This window comes from Apium graveolens, chromosome 8 (assembly GCF_009905375.1).
Source record: "Apium graveolens cultivar Ventura chromosome 8, ASM990537v1, whole genome shotgun sequence".
Taxonomy (NCBI): Eukaryota; Viridiplantae; Streptophyta; class Magnoliopsida; order Apiales; family Apiaceae; genus Apium; species Apium graveolens.
In genome coordinates, this window is record NC_133654.1 from 162500154 (window position 1) to 162526804 (window position 26651).

Below are 26651 nucleotides of genomic sequence, written 5' to 3' on the forward strand. Positions count from 1 at the left end.
CATCCATGTTACAATATTCTTTCCACATATCATGTAATGTAATCATTATCATGTCTGTAAGACATTGATAGAATGAAAGTTGTATTTATGGTTAGAGATTCATTCAACAGCAGCTAACCAATAATGAAATTACAAATTAAATAGTACGAGAAGCAAGCCTTAATCCATTATTTCCCAGCGGTTATCCCCTATAAATAGCCCCCATTATGTGACAAACTCCACCATCAAACATTTATTCACTCAATCTCTCTCTCTCAATCTCTCTCCTTCTCTCTATATTTCTTTAAACATTACAAAACGTGCTACAAGTTATAACAATGAGTAAGGCAATAACGGGTTGTTTTATTTTGACCCTTTGCTTCACGTCCTTGTTCATGTATTCAACTTCACAGGTTATGTCATCTTTTAACGTGCAAAAGTTGGGAGCCAAGGCTGATGGCACCGCAGACACTGCACAGTACTTTCTCACTGCATGGAAACTAGCTTGTGCTTCTACTAATCCAGCGCAAGTGTATGTGCCACCCGGAAGGTATTTGTTGAGTAGTGCCGTAGTCTTCAGCGGCTATTATTGTAAAAGAACTATGGTCATGCGTATTGATGGCACTATCGTAGCACCCACTAATTACAATCTCATTGGAAATTCCGAAAACTGGATTAAGTTTGATAATTTGAATGGACTTTATATCACGGGTGGTACCTTAGATGCTCAAGGGGCAGCTCTATGGGCTTGCAAAGCTGCGGGCAAAACCTGCCCAAGAGGCGCAACGGTATGTTAACTTGAATATTATTTGTCAAATGTTATATATACTACTAGTTACAATGATTGAGTATGTATACATGTCGTACCTCTTAATTTATGATACAACATCTTACATTGCAGACCGTGGGGTTTTACAGCTCGAAAAACATCGTTGTGAGTGGATTAAGGTCAATTAATAGTCAAATGTTTCATATGATCGTGTATAAATGCAACAACGCAAAACTACAAGGAATCAAGATTTCTGCTCCTGATGAGAGCCCCAACACCGATGGAATTAATGTACAATTGTCGACAGGAGTCAGCATACTGAGCTCTCAAATTGGTACCGGAGATGATTGTATCTCAATTGGACCTGGCACTACTAACACATGGATTGAAAGCGTTTCCTGCGGTCCTGGTCATGGCATTAGGTATATTTATACTATCAACAAATTATTCATACGCGTCAAGAGAAACATTAATTCAGTATGTTGTGTTCATCTTCAATATGAATGTTGTTGTTGCAGCATTGGGAGTCTTGGTTGGGATTTGCAAGAACCTGGTGTCCAGAATCTGACCGTCAAAACAGTTACTTTCAGGAATACTGATAACGGTGTCAGAATCAAGACGTGGGCAAGGTCGAGCACCGGATTTGTTAGGAATGTTATATTTCAACACATTATTATGGGAAATGTCAGAAATCCGATTATAATTGATCAAAACTACTGTCCTAACAATCTAAATTGCCCTGGCCAGGTAGATTTTGCATGTTTACAAAAATACTTGCTATATATTTATGTTTAGCAATCATTTATGAAGGTGTAAGACATACATTCGCTGCATTAAAATAACTCATCATAATATTATTTTCATGCAATTCCAAATGCAGGTCTCGGGTGTGAAAATTAGCAATGTGATGTATCAAGATATTCACGGAACATCAGCAACACCGTTAGCATTGAGTTTGCAGTGCAGCAGAGATTATCCATGCAGTGGGATAAGGATAGAAGATGTTGCGCTAACTTATAACGGTCAGCCAGCCATAGGGACATGCTTGAATGCGGCAGGAACAGCTTCGATTAATCCTAATCCTACCCGCTGTTTATAGTAAACAACGGAAAATTAAGTTGAATATTCTGTACAGAAAAGAATAAGGAGCGCAAAGTACAGAAAAGCATAGGGTAAAAGTTTTTTTCTGCAATCGGTGACGAACTGATTTTATTTAGGTGTTATGTTATACATGCACGATTTGTTTGCAAGTGGCAAATCTAAAAGATTTAGGTTGGATATGTGTAGAATATAAATGTTTGATTTTTGTTACACACTTCTAAGTATTTTGACCGCATATTTAGAATATTAATTTTTAATTTTTTCTTTTTTTTAATAAAAATATATAGCTAAAACTTTAATTTATAAAAAGAAAATTTTAAAAAATATTATTTTATATATGCGGTCAAAGTACTTAAAATTGTGTGTAAAAAAGTCAAACGATATATAAAAAAAATAATATGAATTTGTTGGTTGTTTGAGAAAAACAAAAATTGCCACGAGTAGTGCGAATGTGCGATGGACATAGATTTCAGTTTATGCTTGTTCAAGATAATATAGCTCTGAATTAATTAACACCGGCGTCTGAGTAACATGGAAATTCAAACTCAGTGTTATGGCGCGCATTTAACACGCAGCTATTATTCAATAGAAAAAAAACTACCCCATCCGATTATAATTTGAAATCGATCAAAATCAATAAAAAAATATTATTCGAATCGAATCTGACCCAAATTAAATAAAATTCATATTTAAAATAATTTATTTTTATAATAACAAAATTATTTAATCATCATTTTTGTAAAAGTGCATTATATTATATATAAAAAATACTACATTTCATAAAAAGATATGTTTTTAGGTCTCAAAAATTGAAAAACAAAAATAATAATCTCTAAACCGAATTTTATCTGAACCGAACTTCCAGAACTGATTCCAATAATCTCTAAATATATCATAATCCGAAATAAGATCCAATCCGGTTATCTGAATCATCGGATCTACTAATTATACAATACAACTTTATTACTTCAGTAAGCTTGAATAACAACGTATTTACATAAATGGATTTACAGCTATCTTTTTTTACCTTTGTAGGTTAAATGTTAAGTTTTGTTGATTTAATTAATTGTGCAATTGAATTATACTAAAAACAATGTAAATGAAAATGACACAAAAAATTGTTGACGCGAAAAACCCGTAAATGGTAAAAAACCGCGGCTGGAATTTACCTAACGTAATAATATGTACCACTAGATCTTTGAGAATTATTACAAGGTGTTCTTACATGATACTTTTTTCTGATAATATACTAAATGTAATGCTATATGTGTTTGTGAAACTTTGCTTTTGGATGATAATCTTTCATGGGTTGTCCTCCTCAATGAAGAAGTGGAATTGGTGTTGTATTTCTTGTTCGTTGACTGGCTGCTTTGTGCCTCCCCTTTCTATGATTGCTTCCCCTTTCTTCTCCTCCTTTCTTGTTATTTTCAAATTCAAGGCTTATCCTCTCTCCCATGTTGTTGAAGAACCAGTCTTGATAACCAACCACTACTCCTACAAACTCGGTTGTTGTTAGACTAAGTCTTTCTTCTTCATCATGTTTAGTCGATATTTACGATGTTGTCCATGACGCCTGCGTACCCTTCATGTCAGGTATGTCATCTACTTTTTCTACTCGTTCTTTCTTCAAACTCATCACGTCATGACTAAAAATTTAGATATAACAATAGCCCCAGATTTTGCTAATTAAAATAAATTAATTCAAAGAATCTCTGAAATATCATTAATATGTTGTGTGAATTCGTGTATGTAGCGTGTATATCTTAACTGTTGATCTTCCCCAGATGCGCGTGTGATCATCTTTTTAGATATGCATGCACCGGCTGTTCAGCTATCATAAAACGCTACAAAATCTTATCACTTTACCATTCCCTATATACTCTCACAACTGTTCTTTTTTCCCAAATCTGTTATCTTCCCTTTATAATACAGTATCGCCAAACCCTTACCACTTTCACCTATGGCCAAGAGAAATTCCAAACATGCTGAAAGCCCTAACACTAAAAGCCCTAATTCGTCCTCTAAAACTTCTGGATAGGTCGTCACCAATCTGTTGGATGCTCGTAATAGCCAACTGTTAGGAACAAAGCATGCGCTAAATAAATCACACAAGTATACGAGTTCGCAAGTAATATAGAATGATTTCTAGTTCGTTCCCACAGAGACTCTGATTAATTAAATTTAATTAACACTTACTCACCAATGTATGATTATTCTTCAATGCCAAGACAATAACAATTAAGATTGGTTAACTAATATTAACTACGAGAATTAAACACTTGAATTAACAATATTAAACACACATAAGATCCTAACTTCATTACTACTTCATTCAGTAGTTATTGTCATTAACTTTAGCATGTAATGGTGATGATATTAATCGAACAACACGAAACTGATAAACACCAACTTTTGTTGTACGAATATTATTCTACCAAATATCCACAATTAAGATAGAAGTTGAATAGGCATCAATTATGTTGAGACCCTATATGTCTACAGAATTTGACAACATAACGATTTAGGCACAAGTTATTCATGATAATTACACGGGGCAAGTAAAACGGTTAGAGTTACCCACTAATCATGCATACAATACATGAACCTATGCTAGCATGGCAAGTTCTAAATCTCAAGATTCACTGTCGCTTCACAAGAGATTAACAGGCTATCTTACATGTTCGCGACACATATAAGACGAATAAGCACAACCTATACTAGATATCATACAATCACCACATACCAAGGTATTAAACAATTAATTAAAGAAATCCATAGTAAATCCGCTAGAATCCCATGATCACGATTAGCCCATAATGGAACTCATCGTCACCATGGGTTCATATGAAAGCATGATGATAACACAACAATATAAGGCTAACAAAAATACTTAATAAATAATGAAGTACGTCACAAGAGTATTAAGGTTCAAAGCATAAAGAAAACTAGCATCCACAGTTACAACGAATTAAAAGAATCACAAGATAAACGTATGCTTCCTCTTCTTCGTTGTTGCATGCTAAAGCGGTCTTCTCAATATTCTTTCCCTTGCTCTTGATTTCTTGATGAAGAAAATGTCTTTCCATAAGGTTTATATAATTGCCCAAGAGAACCAGCGCCAACAGAAGCCCAATCGTACTCGAATTAATAAAATCTAGATTCTAAAAATCCGCCCGCATGCGGTCGCCTGCATCTTCCACGCTGCCGCCTACTAGCACGCGGTCGCCTGTTCCTAGCGCGCGGCCGCCTGCTACCTTTTTGGAAAATTCCTTATTCTGCTTCTGTTTTTGTTGATTTCTTCGCTCATCATCCCTAGACTGATTCCAAGCACTTCCATAAGCTTTATTTGATGAAAACCACCTATCTAAGCAAGTTATACCCTGAAATACAAAAACACTAGAAAACGCGTCAAATATACAAAATACTTAAGTCCAAGACACCAATTCAAGCCGTTATGAGACGCTCTAAGTGCTATAAAATGCCACTTATCACACCCCAAAACTTGAATCGATGCTTGTCCTCAAGCATCACAGACCAAAATTCAGAATAAAACTTGCATGAATGCAACTATATGAATGCAGCGATCCCCTCGCGATGACTAAACTAACCAACATATGACATATCAACAAATGCAATTAGGCGACTAAAGATCAATCAAATCACGCAAGCTAACATAAAACTAGAAATATGGTGTTTGCGAATGCTTATCAGATATGCTTCGAAATTAGATCAATCACCATAACTTAATTATCCCTAAGGCAATCAGAAGCTTATATGAAGAATATATTCTAGACACAAAATGACTTATAACACTTCAAGATTATTAGAGTTTATTACGGAATCATGCTTTATTCAACACATAAAATAAATGCTTATTTGATCGTGTAATGAGTGAGGTCCACAAAAGACATATGCAATGGTATCCATTTAGCGAGCGTTAGGTTAATGGATCCCAGGCTATAAAAGCCTTAGGTCCAAGGCACAAAGTCCCCTAAGAACTTAATAACTCGAATACCAAAGAGCCCACTCTTGATCAATTGTGCATTAACCATATTTTTCTTCTTTCTTTTTTTTTCTCTTTTCTTCCTCTTTTTTCTTTTTCTTTTTTTTTTCAATTTCTGAGCAAGTGCGTTTCACTCCATCTTGCTCAACCCTAAACTACTCGTATACAATACGAGCCGGCTACTATCCAATTGACACCTAGCCACCACTAGCAATGAATTCCAATTTTTTTTCCAATTTTTATCTTCTCAAGTCTTTTATCATTAAGAGCCTAGCATGCATTCTAAGTATAAGCAACAGATTAACCTTAAAAACTATCAAACCATGACAACAATCTAGTCCTTAAGCATACTCTAAGACTTAGTAAAATTACAAGTGTTTCTAGCATGCATATCAACCTAACAAGATTCAACATCACTCTAACGCTATCACTACACTCGCATCAATATCACATATTAATCGATAAAGCAACACAAAGGGATCATGGTATATGCATGAGCTATATATGACATGATAAATAAAGCCATAAAATAAATAAATAAAAACTATATGGAAAAACTATGCAACTATATGAACTAAACTATCATGAAAATGCAACTACATGACACACACACAAATATGTTCCTTTACTACCACCCCCAAACATAAAATCTTCACTGTCCCCAGTGAAGGTAATAGAAAGGAACACAGGGTATACCTACTCAGATGAATCATCATCATCATCACCCTCAGAGGGTGGAGTGTCAGGAGGTGGATAAGAAGAATCCTCACCATAAACGGGCCACTGGATGTTAGCTTCAAGGCCTCTAAATGCAGTCCCAAGTGCTTGGGTGAGCTCCTGCGCAAACCGACTCTACGACTCATACATCGCATCCATCCTCCTGGAAAGCCTCCTGTACTGGACATCAGCCAATCCCGAACCATCTCCTCCCTGAGCTCTCGAAGATCCTGCCTCTCCCTGAGCCTGACTGGGCCTAGCCATGGCAGCACCAGCTGTTGGAACTCCTCCCGGAAGGCGATACCCCAAACCATGTGACTCGGGCTCTCCACCCGTCCACTCATGCATCGCATTCAAAGTCGATGAATTAATAGGAGCGGTCGGCATCTGCAACTGCTCATAAGAAGGCCATTGGACTCCAACTGCCTTGCAAAGCTTCGTGACAATAGAGGCATACGGGATAGAGTATTGCGATTTACCCCTCAAAAAATTCAAAATCCCTTGGTAGATGTACTCACCAAGGTCCACATAATATTCATCATTCAGAATTTCCCATAAAAACCTCGCCCTCTCCACAGCAACCTCATGTGCATGCAAAGAAGGAAGAATATTAGCACATATAAATCCATTCCAAGCACGAGCCTACCTGTTCAACGCGACAGCAGGGAAACTACGATAATCATTGGACCCCCTTTTGAACTTCCACACTGTGCCCTGCTGACAGAGAGTTGCAATAATCAAGTCCAAATCAAAGTCCTCAGGGGCCTTTGAATTCCAGTTCTCCTCATCTGCTTTCCTTTGTCGCTGTCCAATCACACGGCGAGTCGCCTTGGGCTGATAATCAACAGTAAGCCCACAAATAACAGAAAACCCATTCCTATCCGTCTTGGCGTTCGCATAGAACTCGCGAACAACACTCATCGGTACCGCTTCAGGTGACTCGCAGAATGTAATCCATCCCTTCTCAGCAATCATCGGTAGTAACTCACCATTCCTCCTTGATGGAAAGAACCCTCTCTCCCTCATAATAGGATTAGTCAGAAGCTTGGTGTACTCTTCTTCAGCAACCCTATCCAACAATCGGGGCCTCACAACAGTATTCTTCGAAGAATCAGTAGTAGTCGGGTTGGTGATGCTGCTACCCACAGTTCGTGATCTCTTTGGGGCCATGAGAACTGAGAATAAGAGTTAGAGAGTTTGTGTTTGGTGTGTAGGAGAGATTTTGTAGAGTTGAAAGTATGTGGGATGTGTATGTAGAGGTTGTATGTATTTATAGGGCAAAATTAGGGTTAGAATTTGATTAGGAGTGGGGATTGTGGTTAGTATGGGGAGAATTCGTGGGTTAATGGGTGATATGGCTTCCATGAATTTTGTTTTTTTTTGTTTTTTTTTATATATGCTGAAAAATGATTTTTCAAAAGTCAGGGTCGCACGCGGCCTCCTAGCACCAGCAGGCGGGGGCCTGCTAGCACGCAGTCGCGTACTCCTAGCACGCGGGCGCCTGCTAGGCTTCTGGAAAAAAATTTCTGCAACCTTTTTTCTGATTTTTTTGGGTTTTGGATAAAGTACTATATTCTAAGGGTTCCTATGGTCTCATATCTTGGGTTGCCTCCCAAGAAGCGCTTCTTTTACGTCATTAGCTTGACGTGGAGTTATGCGATCAAGTTGACAATAAAACGGCACTAACCACTTCATGGTTTGCCGTATCCCCATAATAGTGCTTCAATCTCTGACCATTTACTTTGAATGCTTGGCCCGAATCATTCTCAAAAATCTCCACCGGACCATGTGGAAACATAATTTTAACGATAAATGGTCCAGACCACCTTGATTTCAACTTTCCAGGAAAAAGTCGGAGACGAGAATTGAATAGAAGAACTAGTTGCCCCAGCATGAATGACTTAGGCGATAGCTTCCTGTCATGCCACGTTTTTACCTTTTCCTTGTACATTTTGTTGTTTTCGTACGCTTGAAGTCGAAATTCATCAAGTTTATTTAACTGAAGCATTCGTTTCTTCCCAACTGCATCTAGATCAAGGTTTAACTTCTTCAATGCCCAATAAGCCTTATGCTCAAGCTCCGCAGGTAAATGACATCCTTTACCATAGACAACTTGAAAAAGGGACATCCCAAGTGGAGTCTTGTATGCTTTTCTATAAGCCCAAACAGCTTCATCGAGCTTCAAAGACCAATCTTTCCTTGACGGACAAACGACTTTCTCTAAAATGCGCTTAATCTCTCTATTAGACACTTCAGCTTGACCATTAGTTTGCGGATGATAGGCAGTTGCAATGCGTCACATTATAGTGTTGTATGATCATAGTGAACTTACGATTGCAGAAATGTGACCCATCGTCACTTATGATAACTTGTGGCGTTCCAAACCTTGTGAAAATCTGCTTATAAAGAAAACTCAACACTACCTTTGCATCATTAGTCGGTAGAGCTTTGACTTCTACCCATTTCGAGACATAATCGACTGCCAGCAAGATGTACTGATTATTGCAGGATGAGATAAATGGTCCCATGAAATCGATTCCCCAAATATCGAAGACCTCAATTTCAAGTAGCACATTTAAAGGCATCTCATCCTTTCTGGAAAGATTCCCAACCCTTTGGCAATGATCACACCTTAAAACGAACTGATGTGCATCCTTAAACAACGTAGGCCAGAAAAAACCTGCTTGAAGAATACGAGCTGCTGTCTTTTCACCACCATAATATCCACCATAAACTGTGGAATGAAAGTATCGTAATATCCCCTCCGTCTCACAGAATGGGATACATCTCCTGATGATCTGGTCAGCTCCTTGTCTAAAAAAATATGGTTCATCCCACATATACCACTTTACCTCATGTAAAAACTTCTTCTTTTGAGCCGCATTCATATTAGGAGGCACTATATTGCTAACAAGATAGTTCACAATGTCTGCGAACCATGGTTCTTCCTCTTGAATTGTGAACAACTGCTCTTTCGGAAAAGATTTGTTGATCAATGTCTTATCATGTAAAGTAGAATTAGGATTCTCCAATCTAGAGAGATGGTCAGCCACTTGATTTTCAATACCTTTTCGATCCTTGATCTCTAACTCGAATTCCTGTAGTAAGAGAACCCAACGAATAAGTCTAGGTTTCGAATCCTTCTTTGAGACCAGATAGCGGATGGCAGCGTGATCAGTGAACACTGTCACCTTTGTCCCCAGTAGATAAGATCAAAATTTTTCAAAACCAAAAACTATAGCCAAGAGCTCCTTCTCAATAGTTGGGCTCCATTTAGCATCTTACTAGCATAGTAGACCACATGCAAGATATTAGTCTTTTGCTGCCCAAGAACTGCTCTCACTGCATAATCATTTGCATCATACATTATCTCAAAAGGTTCTCTCCAATCAGGTGTCGTAATAATTGGTGCGGTGATTAAACTTTTCTTAAGAGTCTCGAATGCTACCAAGCATTCATCATCAAATTTCAAAGGCACAACTTTCTCGAGCAAATTGCACAATGGCTTAGATATCTTAGAGAAGTCCTTGATGAAACGCCGATAAAAACCCGCATGACCGAGAAAGCTATGGATTCCTTTCACAGAAATAGGTGGCGGAAGATTTTGAATGACGCTCACCTTGGCTTTATCCACCTCAAGACCTTTACTAGAGACCTTATGCCCAAGAATGATGCCTTGTTGCACCATGAAGTGACATTTTTCCCAATTGAGCACCAGATTGGTCTCAATACACCTTTTGAGCACCAAACGGAGATTATTCAAGCATTTATCATACGAATGTCCAAAGATGGAGAAGTCGTCCAATAATACTTCGAACTATTTCCAATCATATCAGAGAATATGGCCATCATGCATCTCTGAAAAGTGGCAGGTGCACCACATAAGCCAAAAAAACTTTGCGAAAAGCAAACGTGCCAAATAGACAAGTGAAGGTGGTCTTCTCTTGATCTTCTAGTGCAATGCAAATCTGATTATAGCCCGAATAGCCATTCAGAAGATAATAATACTCATGACCAGCCAACATGTCAAGCATCTGATCAATGAATGGAAGAGGGAAGTGATCCTTCCTCGTGGATTTATTCAACTTCCTATAGTCCATGCATACCCTCCATCCTGTGACTGTTCAAGTAGGGATGAGCTCATTTTTCTCATTTGCTACCACAGTAATACCTCCTTTCTTAGGTACACATTGCACGGGGCTCACCCAAGAACTGATAGAAATAGGATATATGATTCCTGTATCCAGCCATTTTAGAATTTCTTTCTTCACCACTTTTTTTATTATAGGATTAAGCCTTCGTTGTTGCTCAACTTTCGGCTTGCTACATTCCTCTAGCAGTATTTTATGCATGCAGTACGAAGGGCTGATCCCTTTTATATCTGCCCGATAGCCGATTTGAATTCTCTCAGAATCCTCAAGAGCTTGTCCTCATCACTACCTCAAAGGTCAGATGTAATAATAACAGGCAAAGTAGATGCTTCACCTAAAAAAGCATACCTCAAGTGTTCAGGCAATGGTTTAAGCTCCAAAGTAGGTGCTTCCTCAATAGATGGTTTGAGCTTTCCCTCAGCATTCTTGAGATCAGTATTACCAAGAGATTCAAATGTCATATCTAACCTCCGTTTCCAAGGAGAAGCATTCAAATATTGTAACTGCTCATTGCCTTCATCATCTTCACCGTCAAAATCCCCCAATAAGGCTTTTTCTGTAATATCCCATATTTTCAGATATTATTTTTATAATTATTTGGAATTGTTATGTGATTTTAGGTAAATTTTGGTGAATTTTGGTGAATTATCTGATAAGTGGAATTGATGTTTGGGTGTTTATATGTGATATTATTTGAGTATTTGAATTTTTATATGTCCAGAATAAAATATAGATAATTGTGATATTTTTCTGGTAATTTTTGGACTGTTAGATGATTTTTTATTAATTTATGAATTATTAATTATTTTCTGAATAATTACCAAAATTATTTTATAAAGCTGGGAATCATCCGACTTCAACCGATTTTTCGTTTTTACAACCCGAAACTCTTCCGAAAACTCCTTCCTAACCTAATCTGGTAATTCCGGACATTTTTCGTGTTTTGACTTTTTCAATTCGGATTACGGTTTGACCCGTGCGCTGCCCGGCGCAATATTTTCGATACGATAGTTATTTCGGTAATCAATAAAACCCGTATTTTCGAGAGACGGGATATTTTTATATTATTCTCGTATATAATGTTTTATAAAAAGCTCGGTTTTGATAATTATCCAATTTTGGTATTGAATCGGATCGTTATTGCAGTTACTTAGCGGCTAAGCAACTAATTTAATGATCCAAAACGATCCAAAAGATCCAGAACGATCCAATATTCCATAAATATAAATAGCCTATTTCTTATTTCGTTTATTCCGTTTATTCATTTGCAACCAGTTAAAACACCGTAAATACAGAGAAAAACCCGAGAAAACCGATACGTTCCCGAGAATCAAACACACGAACGAAGGCGTTATCGAACTCCGATTCGGGCGTGCAGCATATCAAAACGAAGCTCTCGAAATCCTCTTTCTGAATCAATCATCAGTTTCTTTCCAGAAATCACAGTAATTTTCTTATTTATTTATTTATATTCGAATTATTTGATAATTAAATTACGAATTTTTGTTCTTGATGTTGTTGATGTGATTTGATGCTTCCATGTTGTAGAGCATGTTTTTCTGGTCAATTTGGTATATTATACGTCAAAAACTGAGTTTAATATCATATAGAAATTGAGGTTTAATTTTCTGAAAATTCTTTGAATATGTGTTCTTGGTGTTCTTGAAAAGTTCTGAGAATCAAACCCAAATTTGAGGATGATGCAGACTTCAGAATTTGAAGTATGAGTAACCAAAATGTTCAGATTTTCATGCTCTTTCTGTTTATGCCATCAAATCATTCAAACGATTAGTAATGTTTAAAATTCGATTCTAGGGTTCTTGACCCGAATTGGGGGTTTCTTGTTCTTGAATCGTCTGATGATTTGGATGAGTAAATAAGCTTTATTATCGAATTTGCAATCAAATGGTATATCCAATCGATGATTATAATCCCTGAAAGTGATAGATCGAGTTCATGGGTTTTAGAATATTTATTTTTGGATTTTCTGAATCAATCACTGATTGTTTGTTGATTATGAATATATAGATTGATTGTATGTTTTACAAGCATCATTTTCGTATATATATCATCGAGTTTGAGTTCCGATTCTTCAGAATTGTGTTTTCGCCGGACATGGCCGACGTTTCAAAAGGTTTTCGCCGGAATCGATGATTCCGGGATGTGGGATAATTCAGGTTGCTAATTATCACTTCCTGGAGTGATTTCCAACCTGTTCGCGTGAAAAACAGAATCAAACGGAGTCAAGTTGAGCCCCGTCGGAGCTTCGCCGGCATCCTGGTTTTCGCCGGAATCTGGTGAATTTCCGGTAGGGTTCATTGTTTTTCATGACCCATAAACCCGTTTCTTTGACCCAGTTATGACCCGTGTTTGATCTGGAAATCCCCCAAACCCGTTTCCAATTTATGTTTCTGCAATTTTATTTTTATAAATAATTCAAAAATTTTGTTTTAATTTCTAAAATTCATTATTTATTTCTGAAAATTATTTTTAACGCTAAAATAAATTTTAATTATTTAATTAATTAATTTTAGTTGATAAGTAATTATTTAATTAGTCAATTAATTTAAATATTAGTTGATTAATTAATTTAATTAGTTATTAATTAATTTTAATTGATTATTTAATTAGATTTAATTATTTAAAATTGATTTAAAAATTCCGAAAAATAGTTTCGAGCTTTAAGATATTATTTTAAATTATTTTCCAGGCTCGATAATTTTTATAAAATTATTTTCGAGTGTTTGAACCCTATTATTTTATTATTAAATGATTCGGAGATTGTTTTTATTCCGAAAAATGTTTAAAAATTCATAATAAATCTACCGTTTGTCCGTTTAATACGAAACGAACGCGTACAGACTCAGAAAAATATTCTGCTTTCATTAAAAATACTTTCGAGACCCAAATCCTTTTTGTTTCGAAAGGTCGTTTGTTTTACAAGTTATTCTGAGTCGATTATTGATCGAAAAATCATATTTTTGATCTAATTTCAGTTTTAAACGTATCGAGTCGAATCTTTTGATGAACCGAGTCATATGTGATATGAATTATGTGATATATGAGTTATGTGCTTATGTGTTATGTGAATTAGGTGTGTATGTGGATCAAGGGTCCTATGTTTGTCTGTTATATTTATGTGAGGGTCATAAGAATCTTGTGTTGGACTGTTTCTTTTATGTGTGGGCTATCGTATGGGTAGACGATAAGGTATTGACGCGCAGTTCGTCGAGTTATTATCGTTTAGACGATTAAAGTTATATCTTTTAATTATAGATGCGGATCTCTCGAGTTGATCGGGACAAGACATTGGATAAAGAATAAGATGGAATGGTATTAGGTAGCTGGCTTCTAGCAATCGCAGGAGCAACATATCGGTGAAGTGTTGAAAAGAAAGACGGTGACGTTTTGAGACAGAATGTCAAAATAGATGTGTCGTTGCGAGTGTGACTAACTGCTAAAATCCAAAGGCAAGTACACTAACCTCACTTATCATTCAAGTGACGTTTATTTCGATTCATATTATGCAAGTACCCTAACCTCACTTATCATTCAAGTGACGTTTATTTAGAATTATATTATGCAAGTATCCCTATCATCACTTATTGTTCAAGTGATATTTATTTTGAAGCTTATTATGCAAGTATTGTTTTCCCTATCCCAGTTTAGAATCGATAAATGGTTTACATATCGCCGAATTAAATTATTCTGTTTACGCAAGTACCCTCTACTATTCTATGTTCAGAATAGTCAAGTGATTTTACTTATCCAATTATCGGATTTATAAATATTTTGGATTTTGAGAAAAGTGATTTGGTTGCGAATATTCCTACCCAAGAATTGGGGGAATAAAATTATTTCGGGTGTCGGTTATTATGACCCCATTTCAATAAAAGGTTTTAAGATTGGATTATAATTGCGTAAGTGACCGGGACGGACGGTCCAGCGGAGGGCTATTTCTAAGTGCCATATGAAATATTATGACACCATTTTGCCACAGGCTAGTTATGCCTTTTTGTTTGAGTACTCGTGTTTTTGGGGTCACGTTTCTATGAATCATGACCTTGTGCTATCACACGGGCTGATCAGCATGTGATAGTACGTCCGTCGGAGAATGATCCTAATCTAAATTATCATATCATTTTTGATATTCATATAATAAATAATTTATCAACTGATTCTTTTTGGATTAAAAGTACTGATTCTGTTTTGGATTAAAAGTGAATTGTGGCTTTGATTCAGTTTCTGATTTTGTGGATACTTACGTTGTTATTAAATATCAAAGGTGGTATTAGTATAGATGATTGATGTTGACTTCAGTATGGGTGTTGTGAGCATCAAAGTTCGTATTGATATCTAATTTGATATGACAACAAAATAAGTATTAATATCAAGAGTTGAATTTTGAGTAAAGTTTATGATTCATACCATGATCATTGTTTCATGTTATTGTGGTTTACGATATTTCCGTAAACACTGTTTTACGAGTTTTATTCTCGTCAAGATTCAAAGTATTGCTGAAGCCTTTCGCTTGAAAATATCAAAAAGAGTTTATAATTCAGCAATTATGATTTTAAATGTTCTGCTCTAATGCAGATATCGGTGTTATATCAAAAGACCCTATATATACTATAATGATCTTGCTGAGCATTTCTTCCGCTCATACTTGCCTGTTTTTAAATTTAACCTCCAGTGAGGATTAGCTTGCGCTACTTAGCTGCGAAATTCGAGGAAGCAAAGAAGAAGTTCTTTGAAGGTGGTTGGTCCAGGGTTTGCGGACTAGTGTAAGTTTTATTGTGTAAAGTTATTTATATTAGATTATATTATAGTTGTATATTTTATTTGGGCCTAGTATACTTCATTTCGAAGTTATACTAGTGGGTTTAATTGTGAGTTGGAATTTATTGAAAAGAGTTTTAAAAGAAAGTAGAAAGTGAAAAATTTATTTGTGGAATTTGGATATCTTGTTTCTAGAACTGTAACCTTAAAAGATCTTGGATTAGTTTGGGGTCATTTATGATAAATATCTTCCGCTGGCATTTATTATTTGATTTAACAGTTTATTTTGGATTGAGGTTTCATCGTGACGACCAAATCCCCTGACCCCGGATTTGGGGGCGTTACAGGTTGGTATCAGAGCTGAGGTTATAGTAAACTAGAAACGAGAGTGTGTAGGAGTGTGTATAGCTATGTGAGGACGTTTGAGCTCATATCGAGTTCCTGTTGGACTATTGAATATAGTACCAACGAATAAGTTAAGATAAGGCGTATTTGTTTGAGATGATTGTGCTGAACTGGATGGAACTCCGGGAAGCTGCAAATTTCTATTGTGGAATCTTCCGAGACTACGATTCGACGACGATGGATATTATCGATATCCTTAGAATATGAAGAAGTATCTGGAATCGGATGACGAGTCAACAGAAGAGTTCAAATTCAAGATAAATATTAAGACTTTGGCAATACCTTCTCTTTCTATAATTTCTTTTGGCTTCTCTCAGAAAGGGATATCTGTTAGAGGATATATTCCCTAACACTCATTTTCAATCATAACTGTGTTTTAAATGTGCCAGAGGTTGTCATGAAGCCTATTTTTCAGGTTTTGATAGCTCTGTCAAGTTATTATAATTTAACTTCCACTTTTCTTATTTGGTGGATAGTTTCTTGGTAATGTGACACCACTTGCTCATTTGGTGCCAAAATTTTGTTTTCTGGATTCTATTCTTTCATAAATATCAACTTTGAAATCTTTTCATTTTTATTCATTTGATTTTGAATTCCTTTCATATTCTTTTATTCTGACTGAGATGAACAACCCTAACTATAGGGGACACAAGGTATACCTGTCTGTGTGATAGGAGTTGGATGGGACGCCATCACTTGTGTGTGTTGTGAATACATGAAGGTTAACAACCTTTAGTAGTGTCTTAATTTGGACACGCAATACCAAGTTCGTTTGATCATATTGATCTCTCAGTTATTATTTCATTTCAACAATACTTTTTCTCCAATTCAGATTCTATCCTGTTATGATATGAAATTCTTTTCTTTTCTATGATTTTACCATTTCAAATATTCGAAGGTATGCCAATCAAGTTAAGTTGAGTATCCTGGTCAATTCAAAGTAAGGCGGTGTGATGGAAAGTTGGTTAGAAAACCCTTAGTGCTTTCTTCTGCTGATTCCGAGGACGGAATCCTTATAAGGTGGGTAGATTGTAATATCCCATATTTTCAGATATTATTTTTATAATTATTTGGAATTGTTTATGTGATTTTAGGTAAATTTTGGTGAATTTTGGTGAATTATCTGATAAGTGGAATTGATGTTTGGGTGTTTATATGTGATATTATTTGAGTATTTGAATTTTTATATGTCCAGAATAAAATATAGATAATTGTGATATTTTTCTGGTAATTTTTGGACTGTTAGATGATTTTTTATTAATTTATGAATTATTAATTATTTTCTGAATAATTACCAAAATTATTTTATAAAGCTGGGAATCATCCGACTTCAACCGATTTTTCGTTTTTACAACCCGAAACTCTTCCGAAAACTCCTTCCTAACCTAATCCGGTAATTCCGGACATTTTTCGTGTTTTGACTTTTTCAATTCGGATTACGGTTTGACCCGTGCGCTGCCCGGCGCAATATTTTCGATACGATAGTTATTTCGGTAATCAATAAAACCCGTATTTTCGAGAGACGGGATATTTTTATATTATTCTCGTATATAATGTTTTATAAAAAGCTCGGTTTTGATAATTATCCAATTTTGGTATTGAATCGGATCGTTATTGCAGTTACTTAGCGGCTAAGCAACTAATTTAATGATCCAAAACGATCCAAAAGATCCAGAACGATCCAATATTCCATAAATATAAATAGCCTATTTCTTATTTCGTTTATTCCGTTTATTCATTTGCAACCAGTTAAAACACCGTAAATACAGAGAAAAACCCGAGAAAACCGATACGTTCCCGAGAATCAAACACACGAACGAAGGCGTTATCGAACTCCGATTCGGGCGTGCAGCATATCAAAACGAAGCTCTCGAAATCCTCTTTCTGAATCAATCATCAGTTTCTTTCCAGAAATCACAGTAATTTTCTTATTTATTTATTTATATTCGAATTATTTGATAATTAAATTACGAATTTTTGTTCTTGATGTTGTTGATGTGATTTGATGCTTCCATGTTGTAGAGCATGTTTTTCTGGTCAATTTGGTATATTATACGTCAAAAACTGAGTTTAATATCATATAGAAATTGAGGTTTAATTTTCTGAAAATTCTTTGAATATGTGTTCTTGGTGTTCTTGAAAAGTTCTGAGAATCAAACCCAAATTTGAGGATGATGCAGACTTCAGAATTTGAAGTATGAGTAACCAAAATGTTCAGATTTTCATGCTCTTTCTGTTTATGCCATCAAATCATTCAAACGATTAGTAATGTTTAAAATTCGATTCTAGGGTTCTTGACCCGAATTGGGGGTTTCTTGTTCTTGAATCGTCTGATGATTTGGATGAGTAAATAAGCTTTATTATCGAATTTGCAATCAAATGGTATATCCAATCGATGATTATAATCCCTGAAAGTGATAGATCGAGTTCATGGGTTTTAGAATATTTATTTTTGGATTTTCTGAATCAATCACTGATTGTTTGTTGATTATGAATATATAGATTGATTGTATGTTTTACAAGCATCATTTTCGTATATATATCATCGAGTTTGAGTTCCGATTCTTCAGAATTGTGTTTTCGCCGGACATGGCCGACGTTTCAAAAGGTTTTCGCCGGAATCGATGATTCCGGGATGTGGGATAATTCAGGTTGCTAATTATCACTTCCTGGAGTGATTTCCAACCTGTTCGCGTGAAAAACAGAATCAAACGGAGTCAAGTTGAGCCCCGTCGGAGCTTCGCCGGCATCCTGGTTTTCGCCGGAATCTGGTGAATTTCCGGTAGGGTTCATTGTTTTTCATGACCCATAAACCCGTTTCTTTGACCCAGTTATGACCCGTGTTTGATCTGGAAATCCCCCAAACCCGTTTCCAATTTATGTTTCTGCAATTTTATTTTTATAAATAATTCAAAAATTTTGTTTTAATTTCTAAAATTCATTATTTATTTCTGAAAATTATTTTTAACGCTAAAATAAATTTTAATTATTTAATTAATTAATTTTAGTTGATAAGTAATTATTTAATTAGTCAATTAATTTAAATATTAGTTGATTAATTAATTTAATTAGTTATTAATTAATTTTAATTGATTATTTAATTAGATTTAATTATTTAAAATTGATTTAAAAATTCCGAAAAATAGTTTCGAGCTTTAAGATATTATTTTAAATTATTTTCCAGGCTCGATAATTTTTATAAAATTATTTTCGAGTGTTTGAACCCTATTATTTTATTATTAAATGATTCGGAGATTGTTTTTATTCCGAAAAATGTTTAAAAATTCATAATAAATCAACCGTTTGTCCGTTTAATACGAAACGAACGCGTACAGACTCAGAAAAATATTCTGCTTTCATTAAAAATACTTTCGAGACCCAAATCCTTTTTGTTTCGAAAGGTCGTTTGTTTTACAAGTTATTCTGAGTCGATTATTGATCGAAAAATCATATTTTTGATCTAATTTCAGTTTTAAACGTATCGAGTCGAACCTTTTGATGAACCGAGTCATATGTGATATGAATTATGTGATATATGAGTTATGTGCTTATGTGTTATATGAATTAGGTGTGTATGTGGATCAAGGGTCCTATGTTTGTCTGTTATATTTATGTGAGGGTCATAAGAATCTTGTGTTGGACTGTTTCTTTTATGTGTGGGCTATCGTATGGGTAGACGATAAGGTATTGACGCGCAGTTCGTCGAGTTATTATCGTTTAGACGATTAAAGTTATATCTTTTAATTATAGATGCGGATCTCTCGAGTTGATCGGGACAAGACATTGGATAAAGAATAAGATGGAATGGTATTAGGTAGCTGGCTTCTAGCAATCGCAGGAGCAACATATCGGTGAAGTGTTGAAAAGAAAGACGGTGACGTTTTGAGACAGAATGTCAAAATAGATGTGTCGTTGCGAGTGTGACTAACTGCTAAAATCCAAAGGCAAGTACACTAACCTCACTTATCATTCAAGTGACGTTTATTTCGATTCATATTATGCAAGTACCCTAACCTCACTTATCATTCAAGTGACGTTTATTTAGAATTATATTATGCAAGTATCCCTATCATCACTTATTGTTCAAGTGATATTTATTTTGAAGCTTATTATGCAAGTATTGTTTTCCCTATCCCAGTTTAGAATCGATAAATGGTTTACATATCGCCGAATTAAATTATTCTGTTTACGCAAGTACCCTCTGCTATTCTATGTTCAGAATAGTCAAGTGATTTTACTTATCCAATTATCGGATTTATAAATATTTTGGATTTTGAGAAAAGTGATTTGGTTGCGAATATTCCTACCCAAGAATTGGGGGAATAAAATTATTTCGGGTGTCGGTTATTATGACCCCATTTCAATAAAAGGTTTTAAGATTGGATTATAATTGCGTAAGTGACCGGGACGGACGGTCCAGCGGAGGGCTATTTCTAAGTGCCATATGAAATATTATGACACCATTTTGCCACAGGCTAGTTATGCCTTTTTGTTTGAGTACTCGTGTTTTTGGGGTCACGTTTCTATGAATCATGACCTTGTGCTATCACACGGGCTGATCAGCATGTGATAGTACGTCCGTCGGAGAATGATCCTAATCTAAATTATCATATCATTTTTGATATTCATAGAATAAATAATTTATCAACTGATTCTTTTTGGATTAAAAGTACTGATTCTGTTTTGGATTAAAAGTGAATTGTGGCTTTGATTCAGTTTCTGATTTTGTGGATACTTACGTTGTTATTAAATATCAAAGGTGGTATTAGTATAGATGATTGATGTTGACTTCAGTATGGGTGTTGTGAGCATCAAAGTTCGTATTGATATCTAATTTGATATGACAACAAAATAAGTATTAATATCAAGAGTTGAATTTTGAGTAAAGTTTATGATTCATACCATGATCATTGTTTCATGTTATTGTGGTTTACGATATTTCCGTAAACACTGTTTTACGAGTTTTATTCTCGTCAAGATTCAAAGTATTGCTGAAGCCTTTCGCTTGAAAATATCAAAAAGAGTTTATAATTCAGCAATTATGATTTTAAATGTTCTGCTCTAATGCAGATATCGGTGTTATATCAAAAGACCCTATATATACTATAATGATCTTGCTGAGCATTTCTTCCGCTCATACTTGCCTGTTTTTAAATTTAACCTCCAGTGAGGATTAGCTTGCGCTACTTAGCTGCGAAATTCGAGGAAGCAAAGAAGAAGTTCTTTGAAGGTGGTTGGTCCAGGGTTTGCGGACTAGTGTAAGTTTTATTGTGTAAAGTTATTTATATTAGATTATATTATAGTTGTATATTTTATTTGGGCCTAGTATACTTCATTTCGAAGTTATACTAGTGGGTTTAATTGTGAGTTGGAATTTATTGAAAAGAGTTTTAAAAGAAAGTAGAAAGTGAAAAATTTATTTGTGGAATTTGGATATCTTGTTTCTAGAACTGTAACCTTAAAAGATCTTGGATTAGTTTGGGGTCATTTATGATAAATATCTTCCGCTGGCATTTATTATTTGATTTAATAGGTTATTTTGGATTGAGGTTTCATCGTGACGACCAAATCCCCTGACCCCGGATTTGGGGGCGTTACATTTTCTAAGGCGTTAGACCTTAGCACATGATCAAGTTCTAAAATAACTGCAGAATCGACCAAATCCACCTTGAAGCAATCCTCATCTTCCGTAGGGAATTTCATTGGATGGAATACATTGAATGTCACATATTGATCTTGCACCCTCATAGTGAGTTCACCTTTTTGCACACTTGATCAAGGTACGACCTGTGGCCAAGAAAGGTCTTCCCAAGATTATGGGAATCTTCTTATCTTCCTCAAAATCCAGAATGACAAAATCTGCAGGAAAGATGAGCTTGTCCACCTTTACTAGCACGTCCTCCACAATGCCTCGTGGGTATGTAATCGAACAATCAGCAAATTGTAGAGACATGTAGGTGGGCTTCGGCTCAGGATAATTCAGCTTTTTGAAGATAGACAACGACATCAGATTGATGCTTTCTCCCAAATCGCAAAGGCACTTGTCAAATGACAACTTGCCAATGGTGCAAGGAATGGTGAAGCTACCTGGATCCTTAAGCTTTGGAGGTAACTTTTATTGCAGCACGACACTGCACTCTTCCGTTAGAGCAACGGTGTCAAGATCATCCAGTTTCACCTTCCTTGAAAGAATACCTTTCATGAATTTTGCATAACTAGGCATTTGCTCAAGAGCCTCAGCGAAAGGTATGTTAATGTAAAGTTTCTTGAACACCTCCAGAAACTTACCAAATTGCTTGTCCAACTTTTGTTTTTGCAATCATATAGGAAAATATGGTGGAGGATAGAGCTGTTTCTCCCCTGTATTACCCTCAGGTAGAGTGTGTTTAACAGTAGTCTTCCTTGGTTCCCCCTCTTTCTCCTTTTGCTTTCCTTCTTCATCTACAACTTCAACTTCTACATCTTTTGCTTTTTCAGCATCAGCAACTTTTCCAGACCTTAAGGTGACAGCTTTGACTTGCTCTTTAGCTTCCTTGGTGCCTGGCACTTCAGTATCGCTGGGAAGTGTGCCAGGTTGACGATTGAGTAAGGCATTGGCTATTTGTCCAATTTGATTTTCCAAGGTCTTGATAGAAACAGCCTGACTTTTACATAACAACTTGAACTCCTCGAAATCAGCACTAGAAGGTGGAGCAACACCTCCTTGTTGAGAATATGTTTGCCTTTGAGCAAATTGCTAAGGTTTCCGGAATCCAGGTGGATTAAACTGTTTATTTGCAGCTTGTTGATATGGTTGCTGAACAGCATTCTAATTTTTGCTCCAGCTAAAATTGGGATGATTTCTGTTATTAGGATGATATGTAACGGGCACAGGCTGCTGCGGTCTTTGAAAATTGTTCACATACTGAACAAATTCATTAACAAGAGAACACTGATCCGTAGCATGAGAGCCTGCACAAAGCTCACAGACACTAGCTATTTGATTTACGCCATAGTTAGTTAAAGAATCGACCTTCATAGACAGCGCCTTGAGTTGCGCTGCAATAGTTATAGCTGCATCGACTTCCAGAATACCTGCTACTTTCTTAGGCATCATCCTTTGAGTTGGATTTTGATACTCATTTGCAGCCATAGTTTCAATAAGATTATAGGCCTCAGTATAGCTTTTGGCCCACAAGGCGCCTCCAGAAGCTACATCGAGCATAGGTCGAGATTGGACCCCCAAACCATTGTAGAAACCAGTGATCACCATCCAGTCAGGCATACCATGATGTGGACACTTTCTCAACATCTCCTTGTAGCGCTCCCAAGCTTCGCACATAGATTCTCCTGGTTGCTGCGTAAACTGAGTAAGATCACTCCTCATAGCTGCAGTTTTGGCCATTAGATAGAACTTCACCAGAAACTTTTACGCAAGATCTTCCCAAGTAGTGATGGACCCAGCTGGTAAAGAATGTAACCAGTCCTTAGGTTTGTTCCTCAGAGAGAATGGGAAAAGCCTCAGCTTGATAGCCTCATCAGTGACACCATTATATTTGAAAGTACTACAGATCTCGACAAAAATTCCTAATATGCATGTTGGGATCTTCAGTCGCAGCCCCTCCGAAAGAAACAGAATTCTGCACCATCTGAATAGTGCCCGGCTTGATTTCAAAATTATTGGCCTCAATAGCCGGATGAATGATGCTTGACTGAATGTCATCAATTTTAGGCCGAGAAAAGTCCATAAGAGCTGGATCAGCTTGAGCTAGACGATCACCCATTATTTCAGGTTCTTTCTTTTCACTCTCTTTATCCAAATCTTCAAAAACTATCTTCTCCGGAGAGTCAAGAGCTTTATATGTTTCCTCAGCTTTATCCAGATTTCTCTTGCGAGTGCGAGAACGTGTTTGCATAAACGCTCGCTAGAGTACCTGAAACAAAACTAAAAGCAGTAAGTAACAAGTCTTAATCATTTAATCCTAATGACCACTGATGACAAGTACATAAATTAAACAAATGAACACCGAGTCCCTGGCAGCGGCGCCAAAAACTTGTTAGGCACAAAGCATGTGTTAAATAAATCATGCAAGTATACGTGTTCACAAGTAATATAAAATGATTTTTAGTTCGTTCCCACAGAGACTCTGATTAATTATATTTAATTAACACTTACTCACCAATGTATGATTATTCTTCAATGCCAAGACAATAACAATTAAGATTGGTTAACTAATATTAACTACGAGAATTCAATACTTGAATTAACAATATTAAATACACATAAGATCCTAACTTCATTCCTACTTCATTCAATAGTTATTGTCATTAACCTTATCATGTAATGGTGAAGATATTAATTGAACAACACGAAATTGATAAACGCCAACTTTCATTGTACGAATACCATTCTACCAAGCTTCCACAATTAATATAGAAGTTGAATAGGCATCAATTATGTTGAGACCCTATATGTCTACAGAATTTGACAACATAATGATTTCGACACAAGTTATTCATGATAATTACACACGGGCAAGTAAAACGGTTAGAGTTACCCACTAATCATGCATACAATACATGAACCTATGCTAGCATGGCAAGTTCTAAATCTCAAGATTCACTGTCGCTTCACAAGAGATTAACAAGCTATCTTACATGTTCGCGATGCATATAAGACGAATATGCACAACCTATACTAAATATCATACAATCACAACATACCAAGGTATTAAATAATTAACTAAAGAAATCCATAGTAAATCCGCTAGAATCCCATGATCACGATTAGCCCATAATAGAAATCATCGTCACCATGGGTTCATATGAAAGCATGATGATAACACAACAATATAAGGCTAACAAAAATACTTAATAAATAATGAAGTACGTCACAAGAGTATTAAGGTTCAAAGCATAAAGAAAACTAGCATCCACAATTACAACGAATTAAAAGAATCACAAGATAAACGCATGTTTCCTCTTCTTCATTGTTGCGTGCTAAAACGGTCTTCTCAATCTTCTTGCCCTTGCTCTTGATTTCTTGATGAAGAAAACATCTTCCCATAAGGTTTATATAATAGCCCAAGAGAACCAGCGCCAACAGAAGCCCAATCGTACTTGAATTAATAAAATCCAGATTCTAAAAATTCGCCCGCACGCGGTCGCCTGCATCTTCCATGCGGCCGCCTGCTCCTAGCTTGCGGCCGCCTGCTACCTTTCTGGAAAATTCCTTATTCTGCTTCTGTTTTTGCTGATTTCTTCACTCATCACTCCTAAACTGATTCCAAGCACTTCCTTAAGCTTTATTTGATGAAAACCACCTACCTAAGCAAGTTATACCCTGAAATGCAAAAACACTATAAAACGCGTCAAATACGCAAAATACTTAAGTCCAAGACACCAATTTAAGCCGTTATGAGACGCTCTAAGTGGTATAAAATGCCACTTATCACCAAATCAGTTCCATGAAACCCGAGAAGCTCCACGAGGGCCAATTTCTATTTCGTTTGGAGCCCTAACTTTTCTTCCTGATATCGATGTTCGTGTATACTTTCACAGGGCTAATTGGGTATGCTTTTATTACTATCCGTTCGATATTGGTTTTACCTTCCCTTTCCCAATAAATGAGTTGTCGATGTGATGAAGACCTTGAATATCTCTCCTGGACAACTCATGTCGTTCGCATGGAGGACCCTTGCTTGTTTGGATGCGACTGAGAACAAACACCACTTCTAGATCAATGTCGAAGTGATAAAACATGCTTATAGCCTAAAACAAATTCAGCAACTATCGTTTTGGCTTTTAGAAAAAAACACAGATGACACTTGATCTTGAACCACGATACTGTCAATGACAGGAATTGGAAAAAGGATTTCTTTTTGTGGACAAAAAATCACTTGGAGAAGGAGGTGCATACCTGTTGGAACGTTGGAATAACACTGGTAACAATCATTATAGTCTTATGTTGTTTATATTTTTCTACTTGTTTTCACATATTGATGTCATAATCTTTCTATTTACTCAACTTATCGTCTTGTTTTTGCATCATCACTGTGTTCTTGTATTTACGTTATACTCTCGCATCTTTTCACACCCTGTCATGCTTTATGCGTCTTTTATCATTCTTGTAATTTTCATGACTCGCCCCTCTATATTTTATTTGTTCCCCAAATAGATTGTGAATTTGAGGCTGATAAAGGAAACCTCGTTGCTAAGAAATTGTTGTGAAGATTCGTGCTCTTCCGGTAGGCGACAGACTTTGGCCCAATTGTCTCGATCGTCATATCCGTAACATCAGTCGAGTAAATGTTGAAGAATTCGTTGCTAAAATGAAGAAGAACATGGACAAAGATGAGGGAGGTGCTCCTGAGGTCCATGGAAGTAAAGGAGCGGCTGCAAGGACTAGAAGTAAGTTATCTACTCCTATTCCTAAGCCTTCCATGTCTATCCACAGTATTTCATCAGAATCCATGGAAAAGTCCCAAAACTGATAACAAGAATGAAATGAGCTCAGGACTCAAGTATACTAGAGGTATACGTCAAATGTCTTTCTATTTGACGTGTCTTTTTTTTTCTGTTGTTCCTTTTTAGTTTTGTTAATATACCTTGACCGATGTTTCCTAATTGTATAATTCAAATCCCCTGTCATCAAGCCACTAATGATTTGTAGCAAGGATTTATTCAAAAGATCCTGTGAGGACAAACCTTCTGAGACCGAGTCTTCTAAGTCCCCAGTGCTATCGAGCCCTTTGTTAAGCCCCACTGT

The 26651-nt window shown here is 36.1% G+C and overlaps 1 protein-coding gene and 1 non-coding gene across 2 annotated transcripts; both read left to right on the top strand.

The window, feature by feature from the left end:
* The first annotated feature begins 317 nt into the window (after positions 1–317).
* LOC141680111 (polygalacturonase-like) lies at positions 318–1847 on the top strand. Its single transcript, XM_074486422.1, has 4 exons — positions 318–767; positions 881–1170; positions 1267–1495; positions 1629–1847. The coding sequence occupies exons 1-4, from the start codon at positions 318–320 to the stop codon at positions 1845–1847; spliced, it is 1188 nt and encodes a 395-aa protein (XP_074342523.1).
* A 21319-nt stretch (positions 1848–23166) lies between these two features.
* Positions 23167–23273, top strand: LOC141681165 (small nucleolar RNA R71). The gene has a single exon (XR_012558606.1). It is a non-coding gene; the product is annotated as a small nucleolar RNA R71 (small nucleolar RNA).
* The last annotated feature ends 3378 nt before the right edge of the window (positions 23274–26651 follow it).

What these genes read in the sequence shown, in the direction of transcription:
- LOC141680111 (XM_074486422.1), top strand. Translation starts at nt 318, where the DNA reads ATGAGTAAGGCAATAACGGGTTGTTTTATTTTGACCCTTTGCTTCACG. An exon ending in GGTCCTGGTCATGGCATTAG is followed by an intron (nt 1,171 to 1,266) that starts GTATATTTATAC and finishes TTGTTGTTGCAG; the next exon opens with CATTGGGAGTCTTGGTTGGG. An exon ending in ATCTAAATTGCCCTGGCCAG is followed by an intron (nt 1,496 to 1,628) that starts GTAGATTTTGCA and finishes TTCCAAATGCAG; the next exon opens with GTCTCGGGTGTGAAAATTAG.